Source organism: Thunnus maccoyii, chromosome 15 (genome assembly GCF_910596095.1).
Source record: "Thunnus maccoyii chromosome 15, fThuMac1.1, whole genome shotgun sequence".
NCBI classification, from domain to species: Eukaryota; Metazoa; Chordata; class Actinopteri; order Scombriformes; family Scombridae; genus Thunnus; species Thunnus maccoyii.
Window position 1 is genome coordinate 19,611,157 of NC_056547.1, and position 27,434 is coordinate 19,638,590.

At 39.5% G+C, this 27,434-nt stretch overlaps 1 protein-coding gene across 1 annotated transcript in view; it reads right to left on the reverse strand.

Annotated features, from left to right (window-relative positions):
• Positions 1-26,887, reverse strand: part of calcr (calcitonin receptor) — a 39,514-nt gene extending 12,627 nt beyond the window's left edge. Inside the window, exons 1-16 of the mRNA XM_042436731.1 lie at positions 26,083-26,887; positions 22,842-22,909; positions 16,460-16,607; positions 16,011-16,118; positions 13,573-13,655; positions 13,310-13,460; positions 13,065-13,175; positions 12,852-12,964; positions 11,835-11,907; positions 11,557-11,667; positions 11,217-11,329; positions 8,288-8,456; positions 8,079-8,189; positions 7,832-7,944; positions 4,345-4,436; positions 725-851 (exon numbers count right to left, since the gene is read on the reverse strand). Coding sequence (XP_042292665.1) covers positions 725-851; positions 4,345-4,436; positions 7,832-7,944; positions 8,079-8,189; positions 8,288-8,456; positions 11,217-11,329; positions 11,557-11,667; positions 11,835-11,907; positions 12,852-12,964; positions 13,065-13,175; positions 13,310-13,460; positions 13,573-13,655; positions 16,011-16,118; positions 16,460-16,607; positions 22,842-22,886 — 1,668 coding nt within the window. The 5' untranslated portion in view covers positions 22,887-22,909; positions 26,083-26,887. The remainder of the gene's footprint in view (positions 1-724; positions 852-4,344; positions 4,437-7,831; positions 7,945-8,078; positions 8,190-8,287; positions 8,457-11,216; positions 11,330-11,556; positions 11,668-11,834; positions 11,908-12,851; positions 12,965-13,064; positions 13,176-13,309; positions 13,461-13,572; positions 13,656-16,010; positions 16,119-16,459; positions 16,608-22,841; positions 22,910-26,082) is intronic.
• Positions 26,888-27,434: the final 547 nt, after the last annotated feature.

The window sequence follows — 27,434 nt, forward strand, 5'->3', positions numbered from 1 at the left end:
TAATTTTATTCAAGTCTACATAAAAGAAAAGAAAATATTATCCTTTTTGGAGTTGGAAAAATTCTGTGAAAACAACTTTTGATAAGCAGCAAGTAGTATGTTAACAGTTTTTTTTTAAATATTATTTCCAAAAACGAGGGGTTTTTGAAAAGTCATGCATGGATTTATGTTCAGTCCTGATAGCGAGGCATTCCTATGAGACAGATTTATCATCTCTACCAAAGCAGACCTCGCAGATTCAAAGAATTCATATAAGGCATTCGGTGTGTCTCCAAAACTCTGACAGGAGAATGTGGAAGAGAGCACAAAACTGTCTGTTGATCATGTAACACTGCCAAGACATGGCATAGAGAGAGATGAAATACTAATTATTGTATACGTAAAATCTGTTCTTCAAACTTTTAAACATTTTAAATATAGAGCAACTCCATTTAAATTTAGTTCCCTTAAATTTCCTGGCCTTGCATATGAGATGAATTTTAAAAAGTGCATTGGATTTTTCCCCCCTTTGATTTTCTTTTGGTTTGGCATGAATTGTGAATGCATTTGTATCTCATTTCAAGACAGCGGAACTAATCTTCCTCCTCAGACAGCATTCTGTTAAATGATTTTTTTTTCTCCTAAATGAAGATATTTTGTCTTATAGGAAGGAGTTTGCATCCCCTCTATGGATATATGACAATGCAAACAGTAACATTTGTGGTTCAACAGCGGTTAAACTCACCGGGTTTCTGCTCACAACTTCAGGATTATTGACCACTGCTATGAGGTAGATTATGGTTAGGGCAGAATTGAGCACGTAGGAGCAGAAGAGGTTCTTGTGCAGGGTGATTCTTTGGCAGCTCAGACTCCTGTGTAAAAAAAAAAAAGCCATGATTGATACTGTAGCATGCTGACATACATGGACATAATGTCATTCATAAAATACAAGCAGCTAAATTGCAACAAAAATCTCTTGTGACATAAAAACACAAGTTTAAAGGGGACATACTATGCATGTTTCCAGGTGTATATATTTCAGTTAAAAAAAACTCATTTATCTAATACTGGCCCTTTATGCAGCCCCTCAGTTAAGCTTCTCTCTGAAACAGGCCGTTTTAGCTCCGGTCTCTTTAACACTCCCCTCCCAATGAGCCCGCTCTGTTCTGATTGGTTAGCTGCGGCTCTGGAGGCTACCTAGACAAACAGTAGTAGTAGGATTTCACTACTCTCTCTCATTCATCCTTGAAATATAAACTTCTTAAACACAACTGTACATGTTTGAGTCTGAATCCCATCCAAAATATGCGAGTGGACAATGTGAACAACCCATGGAACAACCTTAGCAACAAAGGCTATGTAACAGATGGCCATTTGCGTTCATGCGTGGAGAATCTGATGTCATCACACAGAGGAAGTAGAGGTAACATTGCAAACAGAGCGTTCAGAGCTGGCTGAAGCCCTGACTTTTCACTTGCAGGGAGAAATTTACATACATTCACCTTCAGTTTTGGAACTTTGACTATGTTTAACATAGATATCCAACATCATAACAGTATAAAAATAACAGTCACAAAAAGCATGTTATATCCACTTTAAGAAAACAGAAACTTGCTATAGCTGATGAAGTAAACTGACAAAAAGTATCTTAGATGACTGGTAGGTTATTACTATAATGAGGTTGTTGGATGCTGCAACAATCTGTCTGATCTAAAATATCAAATGATTGGGACTTTTTTATCTCAGATTCATTTTTTGTGGTTGGTTAACAAAAAAAAGAAAAGAAGGATTGTCTCTAAATGCTCTTTATTGTACAAGCTAGAATCCTGTTAAATAATGCATAATAGGTCCTAAGGCTGCTTCTACGTTACCTTGGCTGGCCACTCAGAATTAATAGCATTATGAAATGCTTGCCAGTCAAAGTGAAACAACAATTAGAATCAAAGTCATTCATATCCAGTAGCCTTATTGTCTTTAACGGGTCAATAATGTTTTACTTTTGCAGCAGCAATCAAATATACTGCAGCTCACAGAATGTTTACGGCTGGATGAAACCTTGCACCAGATATGATGTCTATAAATATGTCCTCTACAGTTGAAGTTATATATTTTTTACCGCTCATGGCCAATTTTGTCTTTGTTGAGTCATAAAAAAACCCCGAGACCCATTTAAAAACAGGAAGAGCACTACATTTCCTTCAAGCCAGGACGAAACAACATATACAACTGCACATTTTCACTGTCTCATTTGGACTCCATGACTACCTCTAATGGAAAAACAAACAGCCTCACTTCAGTTTCAGACATAAAAGGAAATGGAGGAGCTGCTGAATGCTTATATACAATGGGTTTTATCTAAAACGGGATGTCAAAACACAGGCTGAATCCTTATGGAAACGTTGTTCTGACTGTCAACGGGTCCTGACGGCTTGAGATCAACTATGTACTTCAACCAACTGCTTGCCTGTTTTTCCACGGCAAACGGGAGTATTTTTATCTGGGAATCCTGACAGTGATGATGTAGCGTTGTAAATAACAGAGTAGTGCAGCTGTACACCATCACATACCACTGTAAAGCCTCACATCTGGATCTTATGATACAATATTAGGCCTCCGATAGTTTAAGTGGTTTGGCTATAAATATGGTAAGTTATGGTTAAAAAGAATATTTTCCAAGCTGTAACTTTGTTACTTTATCAAGATGTTAATTTGTTCGGACTTTGATCTTTATGAATTGTTAATGTCCTGCTGAATTTCTGTGTAGTTGAATTAGGAGTTTGTCTCTCAGCGGGTCATGGGATTTGCAACAATGCACCTGCCCTAAACACAGCCGCTAGATTTATGAGTGTGTATAAAAGTTTGCAGCACACTGAGGGTCTTTTACAAGATTGGTTCTGGATAACAGCTGCATTTAGGAGGTCAACACCTTTCACCGCTCATCCAACACGTCAAGTTTTACAACTGCAGCTTTCAAGAACTACAGGGCCAACAAGGAAGCTCTTCCAGATATTGTTACAGAACATAAGGTTACTTTTTTTCCCCAGGGCTTGTTACTCAGCATTCTTTATATATATCTTCATGGTCTGAGTAAAACTATAAATCTTACCATGTCATTAAAAATAACACTAATTGAGTTCCTTTCCTCCCACAGTACAGTAAGATAAAGTTTCAACAATAGACTTTTGCCCATCTGCTAATTTTTTCTCAGGCTTCCTCATCTCTAGATTTCAATTTATCCACTTTATTATTTTGAAGCCTTATCTAATTGAATTTCAACAGCAGTATCTCAATTAATTGTGCATTTCATCCCCCTGGGATTAAGCAGTACATTGGGATGAACAACCTTAATGAGCAATGCACTCAGGTGCACACGTTTCCAATAACAGCAAAGCACCAATGCATTCATTGGATGCCACAGCTCTCCAGTTTTGAATCCTAAATATCCATGAAATAACTGTGCACAAGAAAAGCAAGTTGGCATGAAATTAGGTGGACATATCAAACTGAGTAAAGCATTTGGTGACAATTAAGTTTGGGGTGGCTATAGCTCAAGAGGTAGAGTGGGTTGTCCACCAATCAGTAGGTTGTTAGTTCGATCCGTGGCTCCTCCAGTCTGCATGGTGAACTGTCCTTGGGCAAGATACTGAACCCCAAATTGTATGTGTGTGAGTGGGTGGGACACTTTGGATAGGAAGTGCTGTATCTGTCCTGATGAGCAGGTTGCAACCTTGCAACCTCTACCATCAGCATATGAATGTGCGTGTGAGTGGGTGAATGTTGGCATGTATTGTAAAATTTGCATTAACACTGTGCCAGGCTTTACATCAGCAGAGTTCTATTTAAAACTTGACAAAAATGTTAAACAATTGTGCCGAGCAAAACATCTACACTTTTGATTATATTATATAATGTTACTGAAACGTCAACACTCATTAACACAACATTAAAAATCTTATGTGAGGCTCTGGGGCAAGTGGTTAAAACTATCTCAAGTGCTGCTGGTGAGGACAGAGGCAGAGTGAAGATTTTGCTGACTGCAAATAAGATTTTGCAAAGTGCTGCCCATGATAAGTAATGAAATAGCCAGAGGAGGGTTTAGTGAAAGCCCAACACCATCTGTGTGCCTGCCTTTCAGATCAGCGATGATAGTGAAGATGATTGATCCTGTGAGGGCAACACACCCATCGATTAATCATCTCAGCGTTATAACAAACTGTAGCAGCTATTTTCATCATAGTACAACCATACTGAATATTTGCTAACAGTATAATGTTCATCACCAAACCAGTAACCTCAACTACAGCTAAATTCTCATATGGTTCAAATGTTATATGCAAAACAGGAACACCACATTGAATCCATTACCTGAAGTAGAAGAAGATGGCCAGAGAGATGAGCAGGGAAGCTATAGATAAAGCATGACCCACAATTGCCATGTAAAACAGGATGTACGCCGACTGTAAAAAAAACGCACACAAACAAGATAAAGATAACATGTGTTGCATTACTACTTGGAAAAATCAGAATGAACCAATACAAAAACCCCAATAAAGGATCCAAAAGGCACAAAATTGCTAATTGTGACAAAAGTGCATGATTCATTTTCATGGTACAAAATTCATTCTGCACACAAAATTCAGCTTGTGTCACTTGACATTTAATAAAGTGACATCAAGGTTACATTTTGCTCTTAAAGGTGGCACATATTTCAGGGGAATTAGAAACTGTAACTTTTGCTCTCTTATAATACTTATATACTTTGTTTGGATATGTTACGTATCAGCTTAATTTTGGAAATATTCGTGATTGCCCAGTTCCAGTTTAACTTATTTTTAAACCACTTATTTGGAAGAAAAAATGGAAAACTAGACTAAGTGTCCATTATAACTGTCTTATGAACTGTGAAACTGTTTTTTCACATAACACTGGTGAGAACAGCAGGTCAAAGTTGAAACACAAAGTAGCTCAGCAATGGTGCTTTCCAATGGACAATTTCTGTATTCATTTTAATGTTTCCCTTTGTTTTCATCTCCAAGTTTGAAAAATTGTCAGATCCTTGTGTGGTTCCCCTTTGGCATTCTCTTTTTAAACCACATGCCAACACAAGCGCGGAGATAAAATGTTATGTTAGTATGACAATGAGACCTAGGATGAAAAGGTACATTAGTCTGCAGAAAAGACCCCAAACCACATCTTGCTTTTAGGAATGCATATATTTTTTACGCTAAGAAAAACAATCTGATAAATGACATGGATTTGGTGCAAATAAACTAATGGATAGCCAAATGATTAATAAATGAATGAAGGATACCAATGACATTTAGTTGTGGATAACAGTGAAGTGAGATTATGAAGATTTAGGATTAAAAAAAACAGAAACGTTTCAGAATCTCTATAAAGGGTGAAACTACATTGTTTTTTAATAAAAAAAGGATTATAAACTAAAGTCGCCATCAACTCAGTTGCAGAAAACCGGGAAAGGTTTATTTAGCCTTATTTCTCTTTGGGATCATGCTGGCTTCTGCCGGGGCTGTTTGTTCTCAGAGGTTTCCTGAAGCTGGGAGGCTGGGACCACTGAGATCAGGTTTCTGTGGCAACAGATGGAGTGGCTAATCTCTGGCTTGGTTCTGATCGATCAGCAGACTTTCTCTCACGTTTGCCAGGACAGCTGTTCCAACTGCTTGGTGCAAAGGACTGGATGTAGCGAGCTGGGATTTCTTGCAGTTGTTTGCAGAATTTGTGTTCACACTTGCAAGTATTTGCAGTTGTTCCAGGTGGGAAGGCAGAGTAGGGTTGTTTTCTGATTTATTTGGCTGTTCGCTGGCTTTATATTGAAAAAAAAGTAAAAGGTTGCAGAAGGGAGGGCAAAAAAATTAAGCTCCCAGATAATCACAAAGGGCAAGAATGTCTTAAAAGGCACATTTGTTTAGAAAGCAAAATTGGACCTTGTACAAAATTTAGACTGATGAAAAGTTTGGCACCAAGTACTTTCATTTAATCAACCAATTATTGTCATCAGTAGGCATCATTAAAAACTTTTAGACAAATGTTATAAGCTCCATAAAACATTAACAAAAACATTTTCACTTGTGCAATCTTTGGCCACCAATGGATTTCCAGCAAACACAATGATAACCTTTATAATTCTTACACTTGCATCTCAGCTATAAAAACACAAAGTTGTTGGTTAGATTACTGTAAAGTAGAAAAATATGAGATAAGATGTAAAACAGCACACATGTAAATGAATACAATGTGAGAGCATGATGACTGAGTGACTAACCAAACTCTAGCATCTGGAGATCAATGAAATAATTGTAGCATAAATAATATTGATTAATTCATATAACTAAAGATGACAAATTCAAATTCATGTAAGTGCCCGTTATACATTATACATTATACATTATACATTATACATTATACTGTTTTTTCACATAACACTGGTGAGTACAGCAGGTCATACTTGAAACAGCAGCAACAGTTCCTTCCACTGGACAATTTCTGTGTTCATTTTAATGTTTGCCTTTGTTTGAGATGTGTAAGTACTAAAAAAAATCTCTTTAATTCCATGACTGTGTTACTGATGTCCCATCTGGAAAAATACTGGAATGAGCTCTCTGGTGTCCAGGTCTGGTTTCTTGATGGGAAACATTGTTAGCAGTTTAGTACAGCAGCTTGTTGCTGTTGGTAATAAAAAGGTTGTTAAAGGCCCCATGAAATGAAAAATATGTTGTCCCAGATTTAATCCTGTGTCCCTGTGTTACCTGTTCATTTATCTCCTGTTAGGGTTAGCGGAGTTAGGGCCATATATATGTCAAAAAATCAGTATCAGAGTATTTTTACATCAAAATCCCTGCCCTGTATTTTCTCTTCCTGTAAAATTGTTTCAAATGTTTGATGACTCAGGGGCGTTTACAAAAGTTAATCCAATCCAATGTGACTTTGGGCGAGTAGGGGCTAACAGAGCAATATGGAGAGAGACAGGAAGAGATGTGTGTTTGGATATCAGTGAGCACAATGTGGCTGAGGTTTAATTCATCCACCTCTCCCTCATCCTCCTCCTGATCTAACCACAGGTTTGGGTGTGTGTGTGTGTGTGTGGAGCCAACAATCCTCTGTAGCTCCGTTTCTCTCTGCAGCTCCGTGTCGTGCTAAACTCTAAGCCCCGCCCACTTTTTTAGCAGCCCAATCAAATGTGAAGGATTTGATTTAAATCCCTCTTGTAACTGCACACCACTCAAATATTCTGTTTCACTGGGAAATAAGTCACAGTGCAGAAGCTTAAAGATGCTCTAACTTCCGTTTCATGGGGCCTTTAATATGCAATGGTTTATTAGTAGTTGTAGTAGTGTAACTGTGTCCCCTGAGGGATAGAGGGCTTGGAAGAGTTAAAGGGTTTTGTTCCAAGATATGCAAAGTCTGTTTGAACCAATAAACAAACCTGCTTTAGCTGACCTTGCTACTTGTGAGATAAGGACTTTAAGAAGGTAATCCGTAATCTCTGACTGAACTATATTTTCAAACTCTCCATTGTAAACACAAACTAGTGAGTACTATAACAGCTCAGACACTGCATTAAATGCCAGCTTTGTCTTTGTACTTTAATATGACTCAGATCAGGTAAATATCTTATATTTTTTATGGAACTGTATGCATACTGGCAATAAAAAAACTCCTATTGTGTGTAGTACAATATTTATTCACAGCTTGTTCCATGTTTCTAAATTTGCTCCTATCTGTCACTCTCCAAGAGCTCCTGGCAACAAAGAAAAAATTATGCTGACCCATCACACTGTGGCCACCATGCAGTAAATCTATGGTTGCAGGTTACTTTATCTTAATATATTACCTTTAACTTTGCCTTAGTGTTTTCATTGCAGAGTGTATAGTTGGACCAAGTCCTATTGGTATCCGGGTGGCGAAACCACTGCCCGTCCTCCCCACAGTACTTAGTTGCCTTTTCTGAAAGTAACAATTAAGTAATAAATACACATTCTCCAACAGTTTCTTCAAATCCATACTGTAGTGTTTTGCTTCAGTTTGCCTGAGTGAATAATTCATCCTCAAAGGCAACATTCTTGAGTATCACTGCTCACCTGTAGGATCGAAGTCGACAAAATAATTGGGACAGTTTTGGGAGGTATAGGTTCCTGCTGGAGTATCGTCCCAGCACAGCCAGCCATCCCAGTTACGACTGCAGTATAGACCTGTAAAACCAACAAAGCCACAAAGAGAGTTAAGCATTCACAGAGGAGAAACACAAAAACAGAAACACACAGTGAGTCTAAGAAGATATTATCACTACCTGACTTGTTATAAGGTCGATCTCGATTCATTTTCTCGAAGCATTTGTATTGGCTGTCGAGGATTTTCTTTGTCACAATTTCCTGCTCCTCTGGGTTCACCATAGGACTCACCGTGGCCTCATCGGCAAGTTCTACCTCAGTGTCCCCTGAGAGCTGGGCGGCTGTCTTCTTTTGAGTGAAATTACGCATACGCACACACATACAAACACACATACATACACAGTGTCATGAATCATCAGAATAGCGCAATGAGCTGGGAGGCTATGGAAAAAGCATGACGGACAACTATGGTACATATTTGCATTCTCAAGGTTGTAAGTTTGGTGTCTGAAGGGAGTGTGACACAATGAAGTAAAGGATTCCTCAATCAAAAAAAAAAAAGATAGAAAAACAAACCTGTTTGAATGTTATTTCCTGCATTTTTAAATATTTATCAGCTTGGAAAATCTTATTGTGTTGAGATTGTTCAGTGTGATTTCCATAATAATGGTACAATATTCTAACAAGGGAATTGATTGAATCCAGTATATTTTGCTGTATTATTAATTCACTCAACTCTACTTAAGATCACATTAAGCTTCTTTGACAGAGATAAGATACTTGATGATAGATAATACTGTACTAAAAGTAAAGTACTAAAAAGTTGGGCACCTTTTATACTTTTCAGCCCCATCTTTGATGATCTTCAATGTTCAATCAGGAAAAATGATCAAGGTATTTATAATATTTCATATTTCAACCCCCAAAATGCAGAAGGCTGATTAGGCCCTGCATAGTGTTCCACATCTCCTTTCAGACTGAGGATTTTGAAAAAAAATCAGGGGTATAAGATAAGATAAGATAACTTTATTGTCTGTCACAAAGCACGTAGAATAGGACTAAAAATGTTAAAACTACAACTGACAGGAACAGTATATCCCCATCCCCAGTAAAAATGACACTAGAATCATCTGGAAAAAAATAAAGACAATGGTCAACTACAATAAAAGTCCCTCCCACACACCTGACATTGATCCTGATCTCCCAGACAAGCTCAATGAGTTCTAGTGAGGTTTGAGGAGTCTCCAGTCCCACGCTACTCTCCTCCAACCCCTCCTCCACCCCCTCCATTCTACATCCAGGAGAAGGAGGTGAGGGTCACGTTCAGAAAAACGAACACAAGGAAAGCAGCAGGCCCGGACAGGATCAGTTCAGCTGTTCTGAACCACTGTGCAGCTCAGCTGGCCCCCACATTCACCAACATCTTCAACATCTCCCTCTGCCAGTGTACAGTACCACAGTGCTTCAAGGACTCAATCATAATCCCAGTGCCAAAATCAAACAAGATCTCTTGCCTCAACGACTTCAGACCAATTGCCCTAACATCTGTGGTCATGAAGTCGTTTGAGCGCATCATTCTCTCCTACCTGAAGCTCTTCATCACCCCTCTGATGGATACTTACCAGTTTGCCTACCGTGCAAACAGGTCAGTTGAGGATGCTGTCAACCTAGCCCTCCATCACACACTACATCACCTAGAGTCACCCAACACCTATGCCCACATCCCATTCATCAACTTCACCTCAGCCTTCAATACAATAAACCCGGTCATTCTTTTCAAAAAACTGATGGACATGAACATTGATCCCTGCATATGCCACTGGATAAGGATCTTTCTGTGGAGAAGGAAACAGAGGGTTAAGATGGACAGCCTTTCATCTTGACCACTGACCCTCAGTGCAGGCGCCCCCCAGGGTTGTGTCCTCTCACCCTGGCTCTTCTCCCTCTATACAAACCACCTCACATCCTACCACAGCTCAGTCACCATTCTCAAATACGCAGACGACCATAATCAGACTCATAACCAACAACAACAAGGACAAATACCACCAGCAGGTAGCCCAAGCAGTCAGTTGGTGCACCGACAGCAACCTCCAGCTCAACACTTCGAAAACACAGGAACTTATCACTGACTTCAGGCCCCCCCCCCCGGAATCCCTCATCCACATCTCTGGAAAACCCATAACCATAACGGACTTTTTCAAATTTCTTGGCACATATATCAGTAAAACACTCAAATGAAAGACCAACACAGATCACATCACAAAAGCCCACCAGAGACTGTTTTTCCTCCGACAGCTCAAGAAATTCAAAGTCAAACAATCTCTCCTACTTCAGTTTTACACCGCCATCGTTAAAAGCATACTCACCTCATCTATAACAGTCTGTTACTGCAGCCTGGACAGTCACTCAAGCAAAAAACTGCAGCGTGTAGTCAAAAGAACATCCAAGATCATTGGCAAACCCCTCCCATCAGGTGAATCACTATATATATCAAACGCACTATCAAAAAGGCAAATGAAATAATCTCTGACCCCTCTCACCCTGCTCACCACCTGTTCCAACTGATGCCCCACAGGAGGCGCTATAGATCACTGTCCACCAAAACATCCCTTTTCAAACACAGCTTCTTCCCCACTGCCATAAGGACCCTGAACACTTTGCAGTAATCCCTGCCAGATGTACCTGCACTTTAAACTGTCATGTAATTATTATTGTGTAAATTTGTGTATATTGTCTGTTGTGCCAGTCCTATGTGAAGCTGTTATCTATTCTATGTCTGACACAGTTGTAATGAGTTTCCCTATATGCTGTACCGAAAACAAATTCCACCAACCTCGGTCGTGTGGTCATTAAACAATTGATTGATTGATTGATTGATTGATTGATTGATTGATTGATTGATTGATTGATTGATTGATTGATTGATTTATTAACCCTGTGAAATAACTAGGCTATGATATTGTATATGATCTGAGGTCTGAGAAAAGGAAGCTACATTTGTATTATTTTGTCACAAACTTTCAGGAAACCCAATCAGTAATGACAAACCTAATTATCAAGAATCTTTATGCATGATCTTTACAGTAAATCTGTGATATACATTACCCTCAGTTTCTCCGTAGTGTTGAAAATGCAGAGTGTATAATTGGTCCAAGTCTGGTTGCTTTCTGGATGGTGAAACCACTGCCCATCCTTTCCACAGTACTTTGTTGCCTTTTCTAAAAAGAACAATTATGTGTTAAAGGTACAGTGGAGTATGTCACACCTTAATCAAATGACATTTTAGTAAATAATTAACAATTCTGGTCCACTGTATAGTCCGTTTAAAAATAGCCAACAGCCAATAGCCAATTCACCATTGAATTCATCTCTCATGATGAATTCAATGGTGAATTCATCATGAGAGATTAACAAGATATCAGTAGAGCAAAAATGTACTGCTCACCTGTGGGATCCATGTCAGGAAAATAATCTGGGCAATTTTGGGTGGCATAGGTTGCCGCTGCAGTATCATCCCAGCACAGCCAGCCGTCCCAGTTACGACTGCAGTACAGCCCTGCAGCACCAACAAGGCCACAAAGACATGATAACAATTGATTACAGGTCTCTTGCTCAAGTTTGTGCAGCATGAAACCTCTCAAATAATCACATGGATACACAATAAAATCATTTGTTGGCAGACAAGAGATTCACACATTCAGTTTCAACAGACAGTGTCAATACCTGATTTGTTAAAAGGTGGGTCTCGGTTTATTTTCAGGAGGCATTGGTACTCATTCTCAAGCAATTTCAGTTTCTGTGAAAAAAAAGGTGTTTCAACATTACAAAATAATGGACAGCTCTCACTCAGACTTCCAAATGTTTGGGGATATTAATAGTTCCTTAGAAATTGTGCTCAACAAGTACTATTTCCATTGTTATTTTCAATCACACATCCAATCAAACAACTGTTTAAGGCAAATTATTCTCTTGTGGGAACAAGATATTGAGATATGTGAACAAATTATTAACAAGATTCATATTTTTCCACCATAACTAGAACTATATGAGCTTGTGCTTCTTTTATCCTCTCAGAACACATCAGAAAATGCTCATATGGGTTGCTTTGGAGAGCAGTGAAGTACCTGTGGTGTAAACAGAGGGAGGCTGTGTGGACAAACCAACCAACGGGGTGCTAGTGCTACAATCAGGCAATGATAATCCCTCACCAGCTTCCCCTCACTAAAATTGCAGAGTCTGGTCCATTGGGTCAAGTTGGGAGCATTGCTGGTCTCTGAAGGGGTAGATGATTGTTTTCCTCTGTACCACCTGCTGCTTTAACTTACTTTAGTAAACTGTATATTCAGGTCAGAATAACATGGTGGAAATTTGTATCCCAAAAATGCTTTGTACCTATTCGTACAAAAAGTATGCATTTGCCCTCATGAACACCCACTATATGCTTGTGAAGTGCACTTTTGAGAACAAAATTTTACTTGACCTGTACCTCTATTGTTGAGAGTGCATGTACAGTACCACTACTGCACTTATGGACAATTGCCTGAGAACACTAAACTATTATGGAATATGACTAGTGGAAATTACATACATTTTATATATTTTATACTTGTGAAGAGGCCACATGTCTGGAACTTGCAGGAAGACCCAACAGTATTGGTAAGCCTAGTTACAAAGAACCTGTATGCATAATCTGTACAATAAATCCACATTGGATATTTTCTAACATCATCAATAAATTACCGTGGACCTCTTCCCATGGGCGGTGACGCAGAGTGTATAGTTGGTCCAACTCCTGTTGCTCTCCAGATGGTGAAACCACTTCCCATCCTTTCCACAGTGCTTAGTTGCCTTTTCTGAGAAGAACAATCTTAACTTTAAATACAGTAAACAGAGAATTACGAGTGACTTCTTCATGAGAGGGTAACAAGATATCAGTTGAGCAGTAACACTCACTTGTGGGCTCAAAGTCAGCAATATAATATGGGCAGTTTTGGGTGGCATAGGTTTCCGCTGGAGTATCGTCCCAGCACAACCAGCCATCCCAGTTACGACTGCAGTACGGCCCTGTCACACCAAAAAACAAAGTTGTTTAAAAGCCTCTTGTTCTAAAGTTTGTCCAAAATGAAACATGTACAAATCATGGTGACATATAACAAAATAACTGCTGCATAGTGGGTTTCAGTAGACACTATCAGTACCTGATTTATTATAAGGTGGATCTTCCTTCATTTTCACCGAGCATTTCTTTTCGTTCTCATGGATAATCTTTTCCATAAAACTCCCCTTTTCTGTGTCAACCACTGAGGTCGGCTCCACTGCAGCATCCCTTAAAATATGGGAGACTTCCTTCTGTTAAAAAGAAAAGAAGAAGAAATTGCTAAGTCACAAAATAGTTATAAAATTTTGTAAACTGAGTCTCCTTCTATCATAAGTTTCAGGGAAACAACCAATCAACAAATACCTCCAATATCTCCTTTGAAGATTGACAAGTGGACCCAGTCTGGACCCACTTACCCCATTCGTCACAATATTTGGTCACCTTTTCTGTCAAGTATAAAAACAAAACAAAATATGATGACTTAATGGCATCTTGACATCAGTATAACTCATCACAGAGTATCCTGATAGTTTCATATTCATATCAAATGACTTAAATAAACAGACAGACAAAAAATCTTTAGCTGCTTTAGGATTCATGTCCGGTAGGGAATCTCTTCTTTGGCTCCTTGTTTTTTCATCAGTCGTATACTGGCATCATCCAAACACATAAATTGGACCCTGAATCTTGGCATTACTCAACTGGAATTAATTTAACTTGGCACACATCATCAAACGTTATGTCAAACAGAAAATCCCAACTTTGGAGTAATTTTCTGGCAAATTCTCAAATGTCGGACTTAAAACCACATGTACTGTCGATCCATGACTGGGCTAAGAATGAGATCACATTGTTCCTGACAACATAGCCCGACTGGCTAGTCATCTCCGACAGCTCATCAACTGTTCGGCAACCACATCCAACTGTACGTCTCCCCCGAAGCCTCATATCAGCAGCATCAGCTTTCAAATAAGGAGCCATAAGGGGACTCTTAACGTCACGGGCATTTTGGGAAGATCCTTTATGAGCCTCCTCTAACAAAAACACCTTCTCTGTTCTCTCGTTCATATCCTCTCTCCCCATCCATCTCTCTGACTTCAACTTTCCTGTCTTTTTTGTAATCCCTGTTTTCTTTGCTTCTCTTTTTCTCTCTCTATATACCCTTCATTCTTCTTTCTGTCCTCTCCTTCACCTCCCCTTTCTCCATCATATTGCATCTCCTAAATCAGAGATGACTAGACTCTGGATCTCTTCAACTAGGCACTATTAAGCCTTGCATTCCTCACAGTGTGTTAACTGCATACGGTAGTATCTGTTTATACTGCACCCAAACATTGAGTGCACTTACATAATCAATTTCCACAGTCAATTTCTATATAAATAAATGTCTGTTTTCATTCTGTCTGATTGATAAAACACAACAGGCTAATGATTTAACCTGTTTCCAGTTTATAAATCTTTTATATTAGCTGTCATTTACAGTCACTGTTATGTAACTCCTTCTCCACAGTACCATGTTGAAGCACTGGTGATTAAGAAAGAGTCTACATTAGCAACTTTTCAAAGCTCTGCCTATAGGCACAACACCTTAGGCTAAATGCTTACATTAGCTTGCTAACATGCTTACAAACACAACGACACACTGGTGTTTGGCACTTGTAAGGTTTTCAGTAACAAGCATCTTACTTTAACATGTTAGCATGCTAACATTTGCTAATTAGCACTGAACCCAAGCTGAGGCTGATGGGAAAGTCACTTCTTTTTCAGGTATTTTGTCCTAAAACACCAGTATTGGACAAATTCACTAATGGTGGTGCAAGATGAAAAGTTAGGGATCAATTAAGTTATTACAAGAGAAGGACATGAACATATCAGGGCATCCAATACTTGTTGAGACATTTCACTCAAAACCAAAAATGTCAAACTCATGGTAGTGTGAGAGTAAAAGTCAGGGGATCGCCAAAGTTAGTAGGATACATCTTCTAGGAACAATGAATATCTGTACAAAATTTGGTGCCAATCCATCAAGTAGATGTTAAGATATTTCACAGAATAAATGAAAACTTTGACCTGTTGATGGCACTTAAAGAAATGTCAGGAGATCATCAAAGTCATTAGGGATTTATCCTTGGGGGGGTTTTCAGTCAGGACCAAAGTGGTGGACCGATTGACCAATAACAAAAGCAGAAGAACTGTTAATATGAACCTCTAAGCCACAGGCTAACAAGAGAAAAAGATCAACAAAAATATGTCACAGTACTGTCTGCACTGTTTGATTTCTGGTCAGAGACACTATATGTCCAGAAACTGACCATTTATAGGAAATGGTTATACAGTAAGATTTGGCGGAAAAGGCTTTGCTCTTTGAGGGAGAAGAAAGAATCCGAAGAATCTGAGCAGTGATGAGGACTCTGCTGGAAGAACTAATCCCCCCTCACTAAACATACATGAACATTAAATCTTAGTTAAATCAACACTTCCAAAAATATTGCACATGAGGAGGAGGTTGGGTTGGTGGAGGAAGCTGGTTGCATCAGCAAACAGCGTTGGCATGAGCGTATAAGACTGATAATGATAAATCTCAAGTTATTATGGCCATGCTGTTCACCTTCATGAATTTCATTGGACATTATTAGTCAGCTGATAGCCACAGAACTAGTGAATGAGCCAGCGATTGGATTGTTTTCTGTGTTGCCTGCTGCCTTGTAATTAACAAGTCATGTGGAAAACTGTCAAACCCACTGCTCTCAATTCAGCGAGCTCATTGTTGTGGACTGGTGTGAGAAGTTCACAGCTCTTACCAGTGGGGTCCAAGCCAGAGTAATCTGGACAGTTCTGTGTCACAGATGTCCCCGGTGGTGTCTCTTCCCAGCACAACAAGCCATCCCACATATGTCTGCAGAATGTACCTGTAGGAAGGAAAAACAGTATAATGACTATTCTGGGTAATTGCCAACATGCATTTTCTAAGCCTTCCATTGTAAATAATGTAATTTAAGTGTATGTCAGAGTAATATAATTTCTCTACAGCCTTTGAAAGCGATTAAAACCCCACAGCTACAACTACATAAGCCTTTTGAGGTCAGTTGCACTTGAACCACCACTAACAACACTACCATTACCTTTAACAAGAGCAACAGTGTTCTGATCCTAATCCCGTTTTGTAACATCACACCTCTGATACTCCCTCAGAGGTATTCAATTTGGTTCTCCAGCCTTAAGAGGCCTTAGAATGGTTTGGGCCTCTCACCAGTTCTGTTTTGTTGGTGGTCTTTGTTGGACAGCTCAAGACATTTGTATTGACCCTGGCTCACCGCCTGGCCCCATCCCTCTACTATGCTCTGTCCAGGCCTGAGTGATGGGTCTGGAATGGTCTCAGCACCCGCTGCCACCCTGCGCTGCGGAGACAACATGACACAAGAATTGAGTGAAGGGAGGAAGAAAACATGCTTTTTAGTTTAATATAGTTTGGAGTATAGATGGTGGTGTGTGTTTTGTGGTTACTGCCTTGATATACATTCCCTTTGCAGACTGCAAGATAAAGCATAAATATTATCTTGGATGATGATGTTAGCTAAATCTGTATATTTAACAGTTGTGTCATGCATAGACAAAGACACGCATCCTTATGTAAGATAAAAATTTAAATGGAAGCATGGGAGTATGCAAAGTTTTTAAGGCCTTTTCAAAGCAGATCTGATGACGATTTCACTCCCCTTTGAAGTCACTCGCCATTCATGTAACTCATTAAAGTGTGTTTGCAAGCTTACAAAATAAGTTAAGCATCTGATTTCCCATGTGAAATGCTGATTTTGATAACGCTGCTCACCGAAGGATAAAGAGCCCATTTTACTGTGACTTATCTTGTAAATTTTTTTGGATGAAAATTAAGCTTCTCACAGTGCCAGGCTCAAGCTAGCATTTTCTGAATTATTAGAGGAATTTCAATACTTTGCCTGCAAGATTTTTTCCACATGCCTTATCACAACTGAGATACAAACCTCCTACTGCCTTCTCTCTCTGGAGGAAACAGGAATTCTCATTAGACCAACATATCATTCTTACCTTTCTGATACAACAAACTTGTAAAAGGACAGACACTTGAGAAAGTCTGTGAGAATGCAGATGTCCCATGTAGCAGTTTAGCAGCCGTACATATGATGTCACTCCAAACATTGAAGTAAATGACGTCATACATACGACCACCAGGCCACCACCAATATCAACAGATGAGCTGACTGAGAAAAAAGCAAAAAAATCTTCTGTTCTCCTCCAGAGCCCTTCATGTCAAGTCCTCTCCTCACCTACAGTACTACTCATTAATTCTCCTAAATCAACATGACAAGACCACTCAAAAAGGAAAGTACAGCAACATAAAGCAGAACAGCATAGATACATCAGGCATAAAACATTTGGCAGGGATATTATCCAGGACCAAAATGTCAAACTTGATGCTGAACAGCAAAGGAAATTGAAACAATAAAATTCCATTTCACACTGACACTGAGGAATAGTGGACCATATGCTTTTTTTCATAAGGGACAATGACTCATGAAAGACATGTATGTTCCTGCAAAAAACCTTTCAAAAATCCCAAAGTGAACGTTCTGTATCCCCCGTGAACAATGCTCAAATTATGCCCCTGAGCTTTCCAAAATTTGATGTATGTGGTCTTGATAATAGCATTTATTATGGAGTCCTCATTAAGCCAATTGGTGTAATTTGAGGTTGATGGAGAGGTAAAAGTCCTTCAAAAGCACTTAGATCATTTTAAAGTTTGAATTGTTTAATAATTAACACCTCCATCAAGGCGACCAGTATATTTTTCATATGACAGTACACACTGCCAAAATATATTACCCTACATGATTTGTCTGAGATATCATATTTGTGTTCAAATCTTCTTATCTTACAGCACCCTCATTAAGCTAACTGATGTAATTTCTAAAATGCCGGAGCACATTGTGAATATGACTCAACCTCCCAAGCTTCACTGAAATTAGATCATGGTTTCCAGAGGTCTTTCAGATTAAGATTTCACATTTGGTGGACATTAATAGTAAATCCAAGAGACACAGACATGCTTTATGTTGTATCTAAGGTGTTGTGATAACCCCTGTGTCATCTTTGTTTGGCTTTGTGATTAAACTGTCTGCTCTGTCTCAACAGGTGCTCGTATAGGGCAACTGGTGACACCTGAGGGCCCACAGGATGGCATGATTATTGAAGTCTGGGGTGTAGCTGTGGCAGTCTCTCGCCCTCCTCTGACTGCTTACTGCAACTTTCAGCTTTCTGCTTTGCCCTTCAGGCACCCATTCTGGTTTGGTTTAGTTATGCTGCCTTAGTTATTTACTTTGATTTCATGCACCTTCCAACACACACACACATATGTTCCACTCATGCATCACATCCACTACTGATACCACTGACTTCCACACTCCATACTGTAAATATTTAGTTTTTTATTTAATTTGGCTTAATTTGTTTAATAAATGTATCTTTTATTTATTTCTAGGTGTAACTCATGGTGTGTCTCCTTTTGTCTTTTGTTGTGGCCATTTGAGCCAGGTCATAACAAATGGGGGCTCGTCCATTTAGGTTGTTTTGGTAAAAAGTTTGTTTGTGCTTCAGGTAGCAGTTGGGTTCATGGTGTGACTGTGCAACTGATGAGGTGATTTGGTCCAGATGCGTGCTGGCTTTTGGTCTTTGGTTTTGCTCTGGTTTAGCTCTGCTTTTGCTCTGGTTTCTTGATTTTGGGAAATACACCATGTGTTCTTTGGAAGCGTTGGTTTCTGACCTGGTGTTGGATTGTCGGGTGCTGAACAGAATGTAGGTGTTACTGTCCTGATATGCTGTAAACAGCATTTCCACTTTGGGTTGTGTCCATAATGTCATAGGTTTTCGAACAGCTGTCTGGTTGGCATGTCCACATGACTTTGTGGGTTTGCCTGCTTGCAGGTCGCTTTACAAGCCCACTGGTTTTCAGTGCTTAAATACCTGCCGCAAGCCTCATGAAGCCTAGTGGTGAGTTATTAGTAAGTTTTGGTTAGGCAGTTAGGGGGGGATTCTCTGTTAGGGGTTGTCATTTGCTCAAGTGTGTGTCTGGCAGTGAACACATTACTATCTGTATTAGTAATTTGTAATTATGGCTTTCTTGTCGCAGTTTGTTGATGAGCTTGCAGTGGCATTTGTTAATGGCTGTAAAAAGGAGCAGCTTGTGCAAATAGCTGACCATTATGGCATTATTGTTGAGGAGAAAAAAACGTAAAGATGAGATTAAAAATCAGGTTTTGGCGTCCTTGTTTGAATGAGGTGTGTTACAGAAAAGTGAGTTTTGTCCAGCTGCAGTGGAGCCAGCACCTGCGCTGGTGTCTGCGCCAGTAGTTGTGTGGGCAGCTGGTTTGACTTTTGAGCAGCAGAAGGAGCTGTTAGCATTGCAGTTTGAGCAGGGGAAGTTACAGAGACATATGGACAGGGAGGAGAAGCTTGAGTTGGAGAAAAAATGGCAAAACACTGACAAAATGGAATTGGAGTTAGAACAGTCCAAGTTACCGTTAATCAGAGAGGGCAAGCTTTCTCCAGGGGGGTCTAGTATGGAGGATTCTGCTTCCATTGGCTCTGCACTGGGTGGTATTGATGTTGTGGCTAATTTGCGTTTGGTGCCGAAGTTTAATGAGCGTGTCACAGATGCAAAAAAATTGGCCAGATTTAGACAGAGTGCTTATGCTTCAGTGCGTCCTTAGTGGGAGAGCCCAGGAGGCATACTGAGCTGTATGTGGAAAGGATGGCTTGGATTATGAGGTGGTGAAATCGGTTGTATTAAAAGCATATGAGCTGGGCCCTGAAGCGTATCACCAGAAATTCAGATATTGGGTAAAGGGCGTTAAGCAAACAAATGTGGAGTTTGTCTTCGATTTGGTTTTCCATTTTTACTGTTGGTGCTCAGCCACTAAAGTTGATACTTTTGACAGTCTCTGTGAGCTGATTGTGTTAGAAAACTTTAAAAATGCTATCCCTCAATGCATTGCTACTTATGTAAATGAGCAGAAGCCCTCCTCTGTGCTTAAAGCAGCTGATAAGCTGATTTTGTGTTGACGCATAAGGGTAGTTTTTCAGAGATGCGCTCTTGGGGTGATTGGAGAAGTGCTGAAGATAACTGGTAATTCTTGCAGTGGTGCTAAGTTTTCGCCTGGTTCCTTGCATAAGCCTGCATTTATGGGGTGGCCTGAGGGTTCCAGAGTGTGTAATTACTGCCATGGGGAGGGTCATTGGAAGAACAAGTGTCTGCTGTTGAAGCCGAGAGCTAAGCATCATTCACTGTGATATACTCTACAATTTTGGAGCAGAGACCAGTGTGTGTGGGGGGGGGGGGGGTGGGGGGGATGACACCAGTGCAGACACTCATTTAATGTGGAATCAGTGTCGCCTATTCCGCCCACTATAGAAACAGGAGATTTTGTATTAATGAAGGATATGGAGCTGGGCTTAATTTGTGTGTCGTGCCATTATATTATGCTGATTTGCGAGTTGGTACAGTGCATTGTTCCTTTCCGGGTGTGTCCTGCGTTGCCACTTGATGATGTGGTAGATTTTGGGCCTGGCCAGTAGTGCTGTGTGGGCCAATGTACAGCAGTCTCCGGCAGTCTGATGTGCACAAACACCCTCCTGTTTCAGGGTGTAGTGGAGTTGTGGTTGCACTGCCTGATCTTCCTCCAGTTGTTTTGAGGATTGGGTGAAGGGCCAAGGGGCTGCTAATCTTTTTTCTGATTTTGTGGGATGAGGTGAGGAGACGTTGCTTTGCTTTACTTTATCCAGGAGGATTTGCTGGTGGGAAAGTGGGAAGTGACTTTTCAGGTTGTTGTGCTGAGTAACTTCCATGATGGGGTGGTGCAAACAGCATATGATGGTTGTGGATCTGGGGGTGAGGAGAGCTTATGACCGTGTTCTGCACTATTTCTTTTGGCCTTGGTTGAAACATAATGTCTCCAAATATCTCAGGTCATGCCATACATGCCAGCTCATTGGGAAACCGAGTCAAGTTGTCAGGCTTGCTCCTCTTTGTCCTATCCCAGTTGTTAGCCAGCTGTCTGAACACTTGACCATAGTTGAAGTGACATGAAAAATTTTGGAAGATGCACAGGCTAATACGAAAGAACTGTATGACCTTCGATCTGAGCGCTACCACTTTAGCCCTGGTGATCAAGTTCTAGCTCTACCCTCCGATGCAAGTGACTCTATAGTTTGGACAGTGAGAGTGACCTTAAAGCTTGTGTTGTTCCTGTCACTTGCAGTAGGCTAAAAAACAAGACAGTTTGTTGGTGGGCTCAGTGCCATGTTCAACACCTGTCCACACTCGCTTCACTTAGCTCTGCTGGATGGGATCTGTCACTGGCTACTAAATCCTCAGATCCTGTCTGGCCTTGTGATTTACCTGTCTGTTCTGTCTCAACAGGTGTATGTTGGGGCAACTTGGGACACCTGATGGCTCACAGGGTCACCAGGTGTGGCAGTCTCTCCCTCCTCTGACTGCTTGCTGCCGCTGCTGCTGTGGCTTGCAACTTTCTGCTTCTCCCTTCAGGCACCCATTCCGGTTTGGTTTAGTTATGCTGCCTTAGTTATTTGCTTTGCTTTCATGTACCTTCAACACTCACATAGACATCCTCCACTTATGCATCACATACACTACTGATACCACTGATTTCCACACTCCATACTGTGAATATTTAGTTCATTATTTAACTTGGTTTAATACGTTTAATAAATGTATCTTTTTTTGTTACCTCTTTATCATGGTGTGTCCCTTTTTGTTGTGGCCATTTGAGCCAGGTCATAACAGACATCTAAGCAACATAGCATGCTATGAAAGCCATTAAATATATATGTGTGGGATATTATCGCATGAATGCACAATGATGTATTACAGTTTGTGTCTATATCCACACTAAGATTAAATTAAGGCAAAATGCAAGACATCTTGGATTGTGCATCATCTATCTTGAAGGAATAAGCATATACAGCAAAAAGAGAAGCACGCACATATACACACATACAGTCATGGATCAAATATCATCTCTTTTGTCTCATCCAACTGTGTAACGAACACGCTAAGCCAATTATAAACTTTAATTATCACTTATAAAGGATGAGAGAAAATTAATCATGAGACTTTTCGCTGAGAAAAGAAAACCACTAGACCACAACATATTACATGTCTATTTTGATGAAAATTGAGTTCTATGTTAAAGGGGACATATCATGCATATTTCCAGGTCTATATTTATATTCTGGGTCTCACTTGAATATCTCTGCATGATTTACAGTTCATAAAACTCCTTATTTATCTTATACTGGCTGTTTATGCAGCCCCTCAGTTCAGCCTGTCTTGAAATGGAAACTTCTCTAATACATCTGTACATGTTTGAGCCCGAATCTGATCTGAAATATGCAAGTGGACAATGCAAAAAAAACACAGAAAATAAACAAAAAGTACTAGCAAAAAATAACAGAAAACCACAAAAAGCATGTTATGTCCCCTTTGAAACACACACGTATTGAACAGCATACCTAGTGAAAAAAAGCAGAGCCTCAGTGAGTTTACTACAGCATTCCTTGAATAAAAAATGAGAGCTTACCACCAGGAGAAACCAAAGGATCCAAAGGGAGCCTGCAAACGTCATATCTTCCTCTCACAGGCAAATCTCTAGAGAGAGACGAGAAGGACAAGTTACAGAAAAAAGTTGTCTACCGTGAAAGTGACAGACTGAACAAATATTGTGGCTGTTTCAAATCAGGACTACGTCCTCCCCAGGAGAAAACAACACTAGCAATCATTAATCTGAACTGCAAATCACTGTAGCGGAAGCACTGCAGTTTGTGACAATTCAAACGTGTGTGTGTGTGTGGCTCCCATCTCATTCTTAATATAAGTCCAATTTAAGACATCTTAGGGTAAAACCTAAGGTAAAAATAGATAGGGTAAATACTTTTTTAATGCCTTGATGTCAACATCAACAGTAAAATTCTCTTATTTTACACCCTTGTGATAAGTTAGTTTAAAACATATTTAAAAACTGTATTTTTATATATGATTAAAACCTAGAGGAGTTCCCCTCTTTAATAGGTAGACATTGGTCAGGGTTGTAAGTCTTGTCTTGGCAATTAAAAAAAAAAAGGAGTGAAAATGCAGTTATACTATTAAAAAATAGACCTTAAAAAATTCTGTTTCATTTCTGTTTATTCAAAATGATCAAAAACAGTGATCCACACTGTAGAATGATAGTCCACTGTTGGCAATGTAGGAATGTATGTGTGTGCGAGCGTGTGTGTGTGTGTGTTTGTCTGAGAACTAGAGAGAAAGCGTATCCATCAATATGCGAAACAATAGCATGAAAGGGTAATATTATATTCTGAGCTAAAGGAGGTAGAAACAACAGTGTGTAGACACAGACACAGTTGGACAAAAATAGTTGGTGGTCGTTAATCACTTTGCGCGGAGCCTCCACTCCTGCACGACAGCAGCATCTGCCACTTTAGTATCTGAGTGCATATGAGATTAGAATTCACTTAAGGTCTCTTTGCTTTGGCTTACAAAGTCCCAGTTGGAAGCCCATCACTCCACAGTTTGAAAAGCTAGGATGACCTACTGGTTGTTCTCCACACCCCACAGCGGGAGCAGGCTGTTCAGCAGATAGACTTGGACTGGACTATAGGACTTGCATGAGCAAGTCCTATAAGTCATTGTGAAAGGTTAGCAGGATTGATAGTATTTGTTTTGGCTTTAAAAAGCACACTGATGGTAGGCTACTTAGCATTAAGATGACAAATTAACCTGGAGCCGCTTCTGCCAAGAGTTCCAGACAGGGAGTGCTGATCTCTGACCAAGGATCCCCAAATTTATCATTCATGATTTCCCAAACTAATTGTAGATGTCTGTCTCTGTAAATGAGTCAGACCTACATACATACAACATAGTAGAGATAAAATGATGAGTCTATTAATGGATTAGTTGATTTACCGAAAATTAATTAATTGTTGAACTCATTTTTCAAGTAAAAAATGACAATCATTACCTGGTTGCAGCTGTCAGGATTTGCTGCTTTCTTTTGTATTACTCTTTGAAAGTAAGCTGTAAATTTCTAGGTTTTGGACAGTTGGTCAGACAAAACAACCAATTTGAAGACTTAACAAAAATGTCATGATTTCTAATGTAAAGACTCAAGATTAATTGAGAAAACAACCAGTTGATGAATGAATACTGAAAATAATCATTAGTTGCAGCCCTACAACACAGTGTTGCTATCTTTCTAATGTCTGGATATTCACATGAGAAATATACCAAATATACTGCAAAATATCCTTACAATATATACTATACTGTCAACATGCATACAGAATCATTTGATTACTCAGTTTTTACTGTTGATAGTTGCTATTATTCTATAATGCAAATAAAACATGAAACAGAAGAGCTACTCAGTGCAAAAGTGGTGAAAGGTGGTGTGATGACTTCAACAAAAATAAACTAACAAGTCTAACAAATAAATGGGAACTTGGTGGCAGTGCTGTGAAGTCAAGAAGTTTATTTGATGAGTCTCAGTGAATCGACAAATTGTTACATCTATAAAATGTCAGAAAATAATTTACAATGCCCATCATAGTTTCCCAGAGCCCACGGTGGCTAAAACAAGTATCTTGTTTTGTTTGACCAATTGTCCAAAACCCAAAGATATTCAATGTACAATAATATAAGCAGCAGATCCTCACACTTGAGAGGCTGAAACCAGAGTATTTTGGGCAGTTTTGCTTGAAAATTACTGATGACTTATTTATTATCAAAGCTGATGAATTTTCTATTGATCGAATAAGTTAGTGCCATTACTATAACCCCCCATTCCCTAGTCTGATTCTCAACCCCAATCCTTTTCTGACCACAGAGCCATTTTTAACCCAATCCTGAACTCTGCTCAGTATTAAACAAGACCCACATGGATTCAGAGAGCTGAAAAGTTCAGTCAAGGACACAACAAACTGCTCTTTATCTGCTTGGGAAAGAAGTAGGGAATGAAGACAAAGAAGCACGAAAGAAAGACCAATCAAAGACAAATCGATAACAGAAGACAGGGGAGGGGGAGTATGGATTCCAAAATGGCCTCTAGGAAGAGACGATCTATAAAAACGTCATCATGCCAGAGCAGAGGATTCGCACCAGTCAATTATCACCTCTGGGTGTTCACAAGTATGTGAATTTGTCTGAATAGGCTTGACAGTAGAAAAAAAGTGTAAGATTATGTGAAAGAGTTTACAAGTCAAATAACAGTAGCGACACATCAGGACAGTTGACATAACGGACTTCATATTAGCTAGAGAAGTCAAATGTGAAACTGAGTCAATTTATAGATATCATGGACTGTGTATTGTTGTGAATGGGGATAGCAAAAGTGCAAACTACTGACAAGTCAGAGTTTCCTCAGCAAAGTAAGCATTGGACATTTGTTAGAGCTTAAGCTAAGTTTACATTTGTTTTTTAAGTGGTTAGCTACAGCAGCTACATATGTATTTGTTGTAGCTACGGTGGCTTCTTAAATGTGTTTTCTCCTATGTATGTCTGATGCCGGAGGAGATTGTTGGTAAGACAACAAAAAGAACTGTTCTCTCAATGGAACTACGACCTGCAAGGAGAGATGGCGTGACCAATGAGTGTGCATCTCTGCTAGTGAGCTATTATTTACTATTGACTGAACACTGTGCGAGCTGATACATTATCACACTAACTATGGGTTTGCCGTTTTTGATTTATGAGTATTTTAATTTAAAAATGTTACAACAGACATTTCAGAAGGATTTTTTTGTTAAAAATTGTTGTGTTTTTTCTACATTGAGTTGTGTCCTCAGACTCTGATCAGAGTTGGTGGAGGACATCTTTCTGGGTGACAGACATTAGTGATGTGCGAGTCATGAACAAATTGTTTGAAACAAACAATTTATTGATTCGGGAGTGACAAGTCCTTGTCTCCACTAACTCGTTCAATGACTCATCCCTCCTACCTGCTAGCTAGCTAGTGCGAACTGCAAAGACGCTGCGAGACATGTCACTATTGTGCTAACTCACGAGTGAATAGCTCTGAAACAAACTGAGTGCTTCTTCTGAGCTGTACTGTTGGCAGCAAATGCCACTAGTGTGTGTTAAACAAAACAGTCATGTATCAGGTCTTTATAATGAGATGAACATGCAATGTTTCATTTTCTTAAGCCAAAAATCACATGCATGCTGGATCCCACTGCATCAACCTCCATCAAACTGTCCAACACATCATTAGCTAGCTTGCTTCTCATTTACATAGGAAGTTGCATTAGCCAGCTACCTTGCTAGCTAATTAGCAAGGCAAGTTTAAATTAATGTCTGAATGTGAACACTACAGCATCATATTAATTCAAGTATTGAACCATCAGACAGCTCTATTCAAATCACCAACATTCTCCAAGACAAATATTTCATGAGATTTATTTATTTTTACTAGTCAGGGCCCAAGTTGTAGGCTGTAATCGGTAGACAAGTGTTTGTTCACCAGTGGAGGATTCCCCAGGCACTAGGTGACTGACTCAGTGACTCAAGTGACTTTAGTGAGTGACTCATAAAAACTCGAGTCAGTAAAAGTAGTCGAACCTCCCATTTCTAACAGACGTGTGTTGACATTTTCACATTTTGCATTGTTCAAATCACAATTTGTCAAAACTAAGCAGATGAAAGAATACTGCAGGTTGGTTTTACCTCAGTTTTACTGTGTTTTTCTCTTTGCTGACAGTTGCGTTTTGTTCTTCTTCATGGTTTTGTTCTTGATCACGGTTTACCTTATGTACAGTACAACTAGACAAGCTAGAAAACATATCAAAAACTAGCCGTCAACTCTCTCAGTTGTTCATATGATCCTCTCCTTGCAGGTTGTAGTCGTCAAGACTCTCACAGGTTGCATCACTACTCTGTTCACAGTGAATGAAGAAACATATCCCACCATCACTCTGTAGTGGTTGGAATTGTTTGAGACATCATCTCTGGAACATTATTACATTATAACTCACTCTCAGTACATCAATAATTAATTTTCCAACAGCACTTTTCACATATTTCACTTTCAGTGGGGGGAGTTGGGAGTTATTTCTACAACTAGACGTCTTTCTGCCTTACCCATTAGCTTGACATACATCTCTAAACATAGACCCCAGAGCGT